The 11,174-nt window shown below is 41.8% G+C and overlaps 1 protein-coding gene across 6 annotated transcripts in view; it reads right to left on the bottom strand.

Annotated features, from left to right (window-relative positions):
- Window positions 1–1,415: 1,415 nt before the first annotated feature.
- LOC138958048 (uncharacterized) overlaps window positions 1,416–11,174 on the bottom strand; it is a 64,109-nt gene continuing 54,350 nt past the window's right edge. For all 6 annotated transcript variants that reach the window (XM_070329096.1, XM_070329095.1, XM_070329094.1 and 3 more), the window contains 2 exons: window positions 10,030–10,893; window positions 1,416–3,963 (listed from right to left, as the gene is read on the bottom strand). In XM_070329096.1, coding sequence (XP_070185197.1) covers window positions 3,680–3,963; window positions 10,030–10,893 — 1,148 coding nt within the window. In that variant the 3' untranslated portion in view covers window positions 1,416–3,679. The remainder of the gene's footprint in view (window positions 3,964–10,029; window positions 10,894–11,174) is intronic.

The raw sequence follows: 11,174 nt of genomic DNA, 5'->3' as shown, positions 1-11,174 counted from the left end.
GTTTGTTGTTTGTTGTTGTTGGACTAATATCTGTCCTGAAGATTGAGGCGACTGAGTAATGAATCCTGTTTAACGCACTTTCTAAAGTAAGATTAGTTTTGATGGGAACGAATATGTTGGCCCTGAGCAATGGCTGTACTGTCAGCACCTACACTGTGGTCTCGGGTACATCTCGGGTATTACCTTCCGCCAGCTTTTGCGGTAGCTTACCCAAGACATATGCCAAGTGAAGATGTAACCAGGAATAACTTGCTTCGTCTGCAGAGTGGTAGCTCAGTCATAACCTGCATAGTCAGAAAATTGACACAGAGACTTAATTCAGTGGTTACCTCACCCACACAGAAGTAACGCTGGCTGTTGACCCAGTTTGGGGATGTCTAGGGCGCACGTGTTTTAAGCATACCTCATCTTTGTAACTCAAGACTATGTTCTTCTTTTTCGGAACATCGGAGATTAAAAAAGTTTTGACGATTTTTTTTGTATCATCCAAATAGTTTGAAACTCTTTTTTTTCTGAAATGTTTTTGTTATTGACTTGGTTACTTCGAAGAACGCGCTTCCCCGACACTGACTGAGCCGTGCGTCTGGGGGAAAAGGAAACCTGTCACCTGGTGCAGTCGGTCTTTCATGGCATGTAGTGACAGTCTCTTTGGTCTAACCTTGCCAGTCACGTCTTATTATCATCAGCGCCGGCTTTGCAACTGAACATAACTGTATGTATGTGTGTGTGTGTGTGTGTGTGTGTGTGTGTGAGTGTGTGTGTGTGTGAGAGTGTGTGTGTGTGAGAGTGTGTGTGTGTGTGTGTGTGTGTGTGTGTGTGGTGTGTGTCTGTGTGTGCGTGCATGTCAATGTGTGTGCGTATTTGCGTGCGTGTGTACGTGTATGTGTGTGCGTGTGTGTGTTCAGTAACGTGATGTACGTGCCTGCCTACGACTTGTTCCGTGCCAAGTTCATCTTGCTGCAGTCACCGCTCACCTGCCAACTTGTGAAGGATTAGATGATCTTTCTGGCATATCTCCCCCCCCCCCCCCCCCGGCTCAACCCTCCCGAGGCTACGCACTCTTTCTTCTCTGTCCCTGGCACAGAATACATATAGAATGTATTCTGTGGTCCCTGGCAAGCTGAGGTAACCAGACACAGCCTTTGGCCGGAAGAATAGCGCGTATGACAATACTCATCTGTAACGGTCTGCGCTATCTTCTTCCAAAACATACCTGGAGTTTTGTTTCCATGGTAACGGAATCAAGGTTGATGTGTTGGTACGATACATGTAGAGTGCTTCGTGCCAGCTCCTTGTCTGAGTGGGAGTGCATGTGGATAATTGTGTGTGCATGTCGAATGAGTGTCTCTACATGTATCACGTGCACAGTGTGCACAGCTCTCCACACACAAACACACACTGAAGCAACGAGCTGGTCAAGCCTGCACGCGTTCTGTCTTTCTTCGCTTGGGTGATAATATTACAAAATCACTGGAACAGCCACTGGTAAATTCAGCCAACAAAAGTCGTTCTAGCGGAATAGAGAAACATGAGTAAAACAACCAAATCAGTGATGAATATGAACAACACTTCAGGAAACAGTATCAAACCAGTCAACACAAGTATCATCTACAAACGCTTTTTAAAAAAAAGTTAGATTATTTTGTAAAGTGTGGAAGACCTGTGTCGAGAATATGTACAAGTTGAATCGTTGTTAACACACGCAGCGGGTTATGGCAAAACTCGGGTATAAAAACTGACCTCTTCGTACTTTATACAAAGGAGAAAAAACGAATATACAGAACACGCGAGGGATAAAGTCTCTTGGTATAAATACTGTCAAAGTGTCCAACATACAATGTATCACACATAACCACATGTAGCTTGCACCATTCATGGTCAGTTGGACTGATATCGACACTATCCTCAACACTCGTTTCAAACAATACACATTCATATCAGGCGAAGGTTATCAAACCAAGATTAAACAAATCAGAACAAGCAAGTATCAATTAAAACATTAAAATGCACGAAGTCTGTGATCAGACCTAACTTTAGGCAAAACAGATACTCGTCATTTCAGAACACGAGAACAAACTCTCAAACGTATGTACAGTTATTTGCTTGGTTGCTGGTATTTAATCAAATACATGTTATTCCTGCCTCTGCTTCTGTAACCCAAAATACGTGTCAAAACGATTGCGTTTTAAGTGTGTATCTTACAAAACAGGTCTGAAAATAATATCCATCGATACGATTTTTGAAAAATTTTGTTTCTTCAAGATGTGACCTTTTTGAATTTGGGTACTCCCTCACAGAGACAGCTACAGTAACAGCGAAATCACCTGTGTCAGCAGTTTTTCGCTGCCCAGGCTGTACTTTTCACTGAGCCGCACTTTCGTCTCGGCCATTGCCTTTACAAGTTCACCCCGGTTTCTACTCCTGTAGCTGTGACTTGTCAGTCCCGTTTCTTGCTGTCACATTTATTCTGTATCACATTCTATTTGTAATAATGAGTGATCCCTTCAGTTGTCTAGCTGCAAGTAATAATGAGCGATCCCTCGAGTTACCTCCAAGTTACGATTTTTTGTTCTTCTCTTTACAGATCAGTTTTGAAATTATACCAGAATTATTGATGGCGGCCGCAGATTAAACAGGACTGGATTGGTGTGGACATGTGTGGTCTGTATTCGTGAGTAAAACGTTACTTTTGATTGAAAAGTTATATTGTTTCAGCTTAGATGAATCAGTGTTTTTCCTCTAACAACAGCCATCTTGAAGGGACCAGTCATTATTACTGATTCGCAGCGATCGGACTTTCTTTGCATTGACATTTCATCTCGCGAGGGAACAGATGACATTTGGAAAGGAATAAATACAATGAGAGATTACACTGAGGTTCTGTGGGCGGATAGTAGCGAAGTTATGAATCAGCGTTCGGTGTTGATACGATACCAGCTTGCTACAAATCGTTTTCTAAGTTCTCTGCGGTGATCGAAAATGGAGGCAAAATGTGCGTGATGTTTCGCTCCTCGTACTCTACAGGTTCTTTTCGCTCCAGTCATAGCTTCAGTTTTCTCTGGCATGTACACACGTTTGCTGCGTCCATTGTAGCATAGGACCATAATTATTGTCTCTCACTTTTTGCATCAATCTTTTCTTACAACTTCATGAGAGGAAACGTTAATGAAGGGTCTGTTATTCACATATTTGTTTGAAATAATGCAAACACTGAGAGCGGAAAGTCAAACAGTTCGAAAGAGTGTGACGACCTTGGGAGCACAGCACAATTGAAACCTCAGGTAGAGGGAAGATGACACGCTTCTCTGAATTCAGGACAAGGAACAGTTTAGGCACTTGTATGTACATGTGTCTTGGGCAGGCAGCGAAAATGACGGTATACAGTGCTCCCATGGCTGATGATGTGCGATGAAATAGCACGGCTTCCAATGGTCTGTGGGCTGGCAGCCATGTGTCAATAACACCAATCAAAGTCCTCTCCGTGACGTCATTTGAAATAGGCAACAACAAACGTCAGACCGTCCCTCAGGCATTCGCAGACGGAAGTGACGACGCCACTCTTTGCACCAGCCATTGACTGAGAGCGAGGCCGGGCTGGAAGGTTCACAACACATCCCCACTGACCACACACAACACTAACGGACCGGTCACTCCAGTGGACGGTGTTTTAACGGGTGCTTCACAAGTCACAGGCGGGCAGGTCTTCAGGCGAGTAGTGGCTGCCATAGCCGTTGTGCTGGTAGGCGTCAAAGTCACTCGAGTTCCACGACGCCGACATGGAGGCTGGACAGGAGAACGAGTCTCCCCCCACCCCTCCCGCCTGCCAGGCCCTGGGCCGGGGGTTGTAGTCCCCGTACTGCACACGGGGGGCTGGCTGGGAGAGGGGGGCGGCCTGCACCGGGTAGTCCTGGCTGACGGGGGGCGGGGCGGACTGCTGCACGTGCTGAGAGGGCAGGGTGGACGCTGCAACAGGCAGGTACACGGCTAGTCGGGGGTCAAACACCGTCACAAGGACAACACAAGTCAAGCATACAACAACAACAACAGCAACAACAAAAACATAAACAAAATCAACAACAGGAACCAGCAGCAACAACAACAACAACCAACAGAAACAACAACAACATCAACATGAGCAACAACGAGAACAACAACCAACAAGAAACACGCACACATAAATACCAACCCTAAGGCTATACCGCCACCAGTAAAAAAAAAATTTAAAAAATACACACAAAAACTAACAAACAAATCAAAACGAAGCACACACAAAAAAATGATACAACAACCCCAAAAAACAGCAAATAAAAAAAAACATTAAAAAAAAAACCAACTTGGAAAACAAGAAATTCCTACGAGGTAGGAAAAACACCCCCGTCAAAGGGAAATAACCTTCTCAGTTGGTGGCAGTGACTGAGTGAGAATGGTTATTTCCCTTTGACCATTAAGATGTTCCTCTATAAGTCCTTGTATAATTTTAATCCACCAATAACTCCCTAAGCGTGTGTTTGACTGGTCCCAATTTTTGTAAGGACCGTCTCAGGAATGTATAGAACCTGTTCACCAAGTTTGGTGACGATCGGTCCGTTCATTCTTGAGATCTATATGCGAACACAAACAAACAAACAAACAAACAAACACATCGAGCGAAACCTATACACACCCCTATACCGGGGGTGTAATAAACAACATCCATAAAACGACAAAACGGCAACTTCAATGTGACTTGATCAAAAACAAAAGTGGGTCAAAATAAAAAGATGGCGAAGATCGTGTGTTTACGCCGAATTCGTCTTTGAAAAGTCGTACATGGTCCGTATCATTCAAATTGTACAGGACAAAAGAGGTTAAAGCGGGGAAAACACGAAGATGAAATCGTAATGTACAGTTTTGTACATTCATATGAACAATATCAACATCACTGCGCTCGTAACTTCGTTAACCAAAGAACAACTCGCGTAAGGCGAAATTACTACATTTAGTCAAGCTGTGGAACTCACAGAATGAAACTGAACGCACTGCATTTTTTCACAATGACCGTAGTCCGCCGCTTGTGCAAAACGGAGTGAAACTGACGAGCCTGTTTAGCGCGGTAGTGGTTTCGCTGTGCTGCATAGCACGCTTTTCTGTGGCTTTCTTCGTTTTAACTTTCTGAGCGTGTTTTTCATCCAAACATATCATATCTATACGTTTTTGGAATCAGGAACCGACAAGGAATAAGATGAAAGTGTTTTTAAATCGATTTCAGAAATTTAATTTTGATCATAATTTTTATATTTTTAATTGTCAGAGATTGTTTTTAATCCAAATATTACATATTTATATGTTTTTGGAATCAGGAAATGATGTAGAATAGGATAAACGTAAATTTGGATCGTTTTATATTTAAAAATTATTACAATTTTTAGATTTTTAATGACCAAAGTCATTAATTAATTTTTAAGACACCAAGCTGAAATGCAATACCGAAGTCCGGCCTTCGTCGAAGATTGCTTTACAAAATTTACAATCAATTTGATTGAAAAATGAGGGTGTGACAGTGCCGCCTCAACTTTTACAAAAAGCCGGATATGACGTCATCAAAGACATTTATCGAAAAGAAATCCCAAAAAATCTGGGGATACGATACCCAGGAACTCTCATGTAAAATTTCATAAAGATCGGTCCAGTAGTTTACTCTGAATCGCTCTACACACACACACAGACACACACACACACACACACACACAGACAGACAGACAGACACACATACACCACGACCCTCGTCTCGATTCCCCGTCTATGTTAAAACATTTAGTCAAAACTTGACTAAATGTAAAAATCAACTCTGTCCCTGTACTGCAGATGAAATCGTGTAACAAATCATCGAAAACGCAACCACAACACTAATCGTTTTTTCAGCACTTTCTTCAAGCTATTGCTGTTGTGTAGGGTTGGCCAAGTTATTTTTGGCATTACAGTTATAACGAAGAACGGCCAGAATGGTTGAATAATGACATTCGGCGCGTAGCCATGAAAATATGTTAAAAAATGAACAAATCCCAACGACATCAACAATCAAAATAACACAAAACACAAAACAAATACCGACGGAATATTTTTTGGTAAATCCCAAAAAAACGAGTGGCTTCAAACGGACAATATTTTATTTTATTTATTTATTTACGAGGATTTATATCGCGCACGTATCTCACCACACAAGGCGACTCAAGGCGCATGTTACCTATTAATGCCGTGTGAGATGGAATTTTTTACACAATATATCACGCATTCACATCATGAAAACAAGACAAGACAAAACAAGACAAAACAAAACAAAACAAGACAAAACAAAACAAGACAAAACAAGACAAAACAAGACAAAGCAAAACAAGACAAAACAAGACAAAGCAAAACAAAACAAGACAAAACAAAACAAGACAAAGCAAAACAAAACAAGACAAAACAAAACAAGACAAAGCAAAACAAAACAAGACAAGACACAAGACAAGACAAAACAAGACAAGACACAAGACAAGACAAAACAAGACAAGACAAGACAAAACAAGACAAAACAAGACAAGACAAAACAAGACAAAGCAAAACAAGACAAAACAAGACAAAACAAAACAAGACAAAGCAAAACAAGACAAAGCAAAATAAGACAAAACAAGACAAAACAAAACAAGACAAAGCAAAACAAGACAAAACAAGACAAAACAAGACAAAGCAAAACAAGACAAAACAAGACAAAACAAAACAAGACAAAGCAAAACAAGACAAAGCAAAATAAGACAAAACAAGACAAAACAAAACAAGACAAAGCAAAACAAGACAAAACAAGACAAAACAAGACAAGACAAAACAAGACAAGACAAAACAAGACAAAACAAAACAAGACAAAACAAAACAAAACAAAACAAGACAAAACAAAACAAGACAAAACAAGACAAGACAAAACAAGACAAAGCAAAACAAGACAAAGCAAAACAAGACAAGACAAAACAAGACAAAGCACAACAAAACAAAACAAGACAAAGCAAAACAAGACAAAACAAGACAAGACAAAACAAGACAAAGCACAACAAGACAAAACAAGACAAAACAAGACAAGACAAAACAAGACAAGACAAAACAAGACAAAACAAAACAAGACAAAACAAAACAAAACAAAACAAGACAAAACAAAACAAGACAAAACAAGACAAGACAAAACAAGACAAAACAAAACAAGACAAAGCAAAACAAGACAAAGCAAAATAAGACAAAACAAGACAGAGGACAAAACAAGACAAAAAAATCAAAACAAGACAAAACAAGACAAGACAAAACAAGACAAAACAAAACAAGACAAAACAAGACAAGACAAAACAAGACAAAACAAGACAAAGCAAAACAAGACAAAACAAAACAAGACAAAACAAAACAAAACAAAACAAGACAAAACAAAACAAGACAAAGCAAAACAAGACAAGACAAAACAAGACAAAACAAAACAAGACAAAACAAGACAAGACACAAGACAAGACAAGACAAAACAAGACAAAACAAGACAAAACAAAACAAGACAAAACAAAACAAGACAAAGCAAAACAAGACAAAACAAGACAAAACAAAACAAGACAAGACAAGACAAGACAAAACAAGACAAAACAAAACAAGACAAGACAAAACAAGACAAGACACAAGACAAGACAAGACAAGACACAAGACAAGACAAGACAAGACACAAGACAAGACACAAGACAAGACAAGACAAAACAAGACAGAACAAAACAAAACAAGACAAAACAAGACACAAGACAAGACAAGACAAGACAAGACAAAACAAGACAAAACAAAACAAGACAAAGCAAAACAAGACAAAACAAGACAAAGCAAAACAAGACAAAACAAGACAAAACAAAACAAGACAAAACAAGACAAGACAAAACAAGACAAAACAAGACAAAGCAAAACAAGACAAAACAAGACAAGACAAAACAAGACAAAACAAGACAAAACAAAACAAGACAAAACAAAACAAAACAAAACAAGACAAAACAAAACAAGACAAAACAAAGAAAATGATTTCTTTGCAGATTGAGGAGACACAAGAACAAGAAGAAGAAGAAAGCCAAAGGATGAACAAAGAGAATAAGGGAGAAGAAGAAAGCCAAAGGATGAACAAAGAGAATGAGGAAGAAGAAGAAAGCCAAAGGATGAACAAAGAGAATGAGGAAGAAGAAGAAAGCCAAAGGATGAACAAAGAGAATGAGGAAGAAAGCCAAAGCCAAAGGATGAACAAAGAGAATGAGGAAGAAGAAGAAAACCAAAGGATGAACAAAGAGAATGAGGAAGAAGAAGAAAGCCAAAGGATGAACAAAGAGAATGAGGAAGAAGAAGAAAGCCAAAGGATGAACACAGAGAATGAGGAAGAAGAAGAAAGCCAAAGGATGAACAAAGAGAATGAGGAAGAAGAAGAAAGCCAAAGGATGAACAAAGAGAATGAGGAAGAAGAAGAAAGCCAACGGATGAACAAAGAGAATGAGGAAGAAGAAGAAAGCCAACGGATGAACAAAGAGAATGAGGAAGAAGAAGAAAGCCAAAGGATGAACAAAGAGAATGAGGAAGAAAGCCAAAGGATGAACAAAGAGAATGAGGAAGAAGAAGAAAGCCAAAGGATGAACAAAGAGAATGAGGAAGAAGAAGAAAGCCAAAGGATGAACAAAGAGAATGAGGAAGAAGAAGAAAGCCAAAGGATGAACAAAGAGAATGAGGAAGAAGAAGAAAGCCAAAGGATGAACAAAGAGAATGAGGAAGAAGAAGAAAGCCAAAGGATGAACAAAGAGAATGAGGAAGAAGAAGAAAGCCAAAGGATGAACAAAGAGAACGAGGAAGAAGAAGAAAGCCAAAGGATGAACAAAGAGAATGAGGAAGAAGAAGAAAGCCAAAGGATGAACAAAGAGAATGAGGAAGAAGAAGAAAGCCAAAGGATGAACAAAGAGAATGAGGAAGAAGAAGAAAGCCAAAGGATGAACAAAGAGAATAAGGGAGAAGAGAAGGATGGATTTGGCAAGTGGTGTTGTCCAAGACAAGAAACCTCCTCAATATTATCCACAACAAACGGAGGTCCGAAAGCAACAGCTTCTATAGTTCATATTAGCCATTCCGCGATAACAAAGAAAACGCATTCAAATTATCAAGACTGAACAATTTTCGGTTAAAAAAAAAATCCTACAAAGAAAGAATGCAATATCCTGTTCTGGCGAAGAGGAAAAACTCTATATATATGCGAGTAAAGAAACGACTACGGGAAAAAATATATGTATCAACAATATAATGTCAACGGAAATCGAACGGCTCAGGGAAAAGCAAAAGGAAAGCTGTTTACATGAGCCATGGTATCGTCACGTACAGAGAATGGCACTTAACACAAACAGAAAGTGCAGAGAATGGCACTTAACACAAACAGAAAATACCAAAGGGGAAACCATATTTGTGAAACAAATGATTGTAACACAGAGAACTGATAACAAAAAAACAAAGTAAAAATATAAACGTGATCAGTACCTTTGAAACACAGAGAGAACGTTTAAGGGAAAATACAAGAATAAATGAATGTGTGTCTGCAATTATGTTACCAACGAGAGAACGGATGAAAAAAAAGCACCAAACAAACAAACAAAAAAATAGAATGAAAAGCGATTCTTTTGAATAATATGACAGCAACACAGAAAGATTAACTAATGGAAAGAAAAACAAACAAACAAACAAACAAAAGAACATCTCTTTTTGTGAAGGGCTAAACACAGACAGGACGGCTAATCGGGGGAACATCATATGAAGGGCTTAACACAGACAGGACGGCTAATCGGGGGAACATCACATGAAGGGCTTAACACAGACAGGACGGCTAATCGGGGGAACATCACATGAAGGGCTTAACACAGACAGGACGGCTAATCGGGGGAACAACACATCAAAAGGTGCATATGTGCATAATACTTCCAACATATAAAAACGGCTATTTCAGGGACAAAGAAAGGAGAATGTAAACTTGTCTCTCACCTGTGTAATTGTCACCGCCCTGGCCCCAGCCCTTGGCGAGGCGGTTAAAGTTCCGTCCCTCCAGCAGGTGCAGGGTGGATCCACCCTTCAGGTTGGTGCGTGGCCCCGTCATGGGCAGCGGCGTCAAGTCCTGCAGAATGTCGCGGGGCGGCTCCTTGGGCTTGGGCGGGTTGTACTGCAGGATCTGGTTCAGCTTCTGCGCGCGCTCCCGCTCGCTGAGGTGGTCGAAGGCGGTGTCCAGGCTGCCGGCCTGAGCGGCCTCCCAGGGCGTCTGTCGCGACTTGAGCGGCGTGTTGACCAGGCCTTCCAGGCGGGTGTGCTTGGGCCCCGCCACCTTGGCGTTCTTCTCGTCGATGATATACTTATCAGCGCGGGTCTTGCGGCCCGCGAACATCCGCCCCGCTTTTCCCTTGCTCGCCTTGAGGTCGGCCACGATGTCGAAACACATGCCGGGAGACACTGCCTTGTGGTCGCACTTCTGGGCGTTGAGCCTGAGGCGCTCGAACTCGTCCTTCTTGAGGCTCATCTTGGTGTTCTTGTCCGCGCTTAGCACGCGCGACTTGAGGCTGGGGATGCGGAAGTAGAAAAGGTCCTTGTTGCCGCCCTCGTCCGGTGACAGCTCGCTGTCCAAGTCGTCAATGTTGCCCACGTCGCCGGCGGAAGATGACCAATCGATGTGTGCTTCGTGCACCCACTTGTTGGACGTGTTCTTCCGCCGAGCGAACATCTTGGCGCCGCGCGCGCGCTTGTTGGCGGCTGACGTCAGCGACTGCGAGATGAGGCGACACAGCTTCATCTGGTCCTGGATGGTCGGGTACTTCTTGGCCGAGTCCTCGTAGAAAGCAGAGTCCGAATATACCTTCTCTGCAAACACACAGCACAGACACGTCTCGCCGTTAGAAGCGCCATTTTTAATCAAGTTTTTTGTTAACAGGTTGAACTGTGATTGAACGAAATACCCGGTGCTACGGAGCTGTCGCAGTCAACAGGGCGCGCTGACTTTGCCTTGAAGTGTGGTGGTGGTGGTGGTGGGGGGGGGGGGGGGGGCTAGGTTGATGGTGATTGGATGCGGGGGTAGACGTGTGGTATGGGGGGAGGGAGGGGGTTGTCAGAGGAGATGGATGCTTGTGCCAAGCCGGGATTAT

The sequence above is a fragment of the Littorina saxatilis genome, linkage group LG2 (genome assembly GCF_037325665.1).
Source record: "Littorina saxatilis isolate snail1 linkage group LG2, US_GU_Lsax_2.0, whole genome shotgun sequence".
Classification (NCBI taxonomy): Eukaryota; Metazoa; Mollusca; class Gastropoda; order Littorinimorpha; family Littorinidae; genus Littorina; species Littorina saxatilis.
This window is presented reverse-complemented; position numbering and strand designations above follow the sequence as displayed.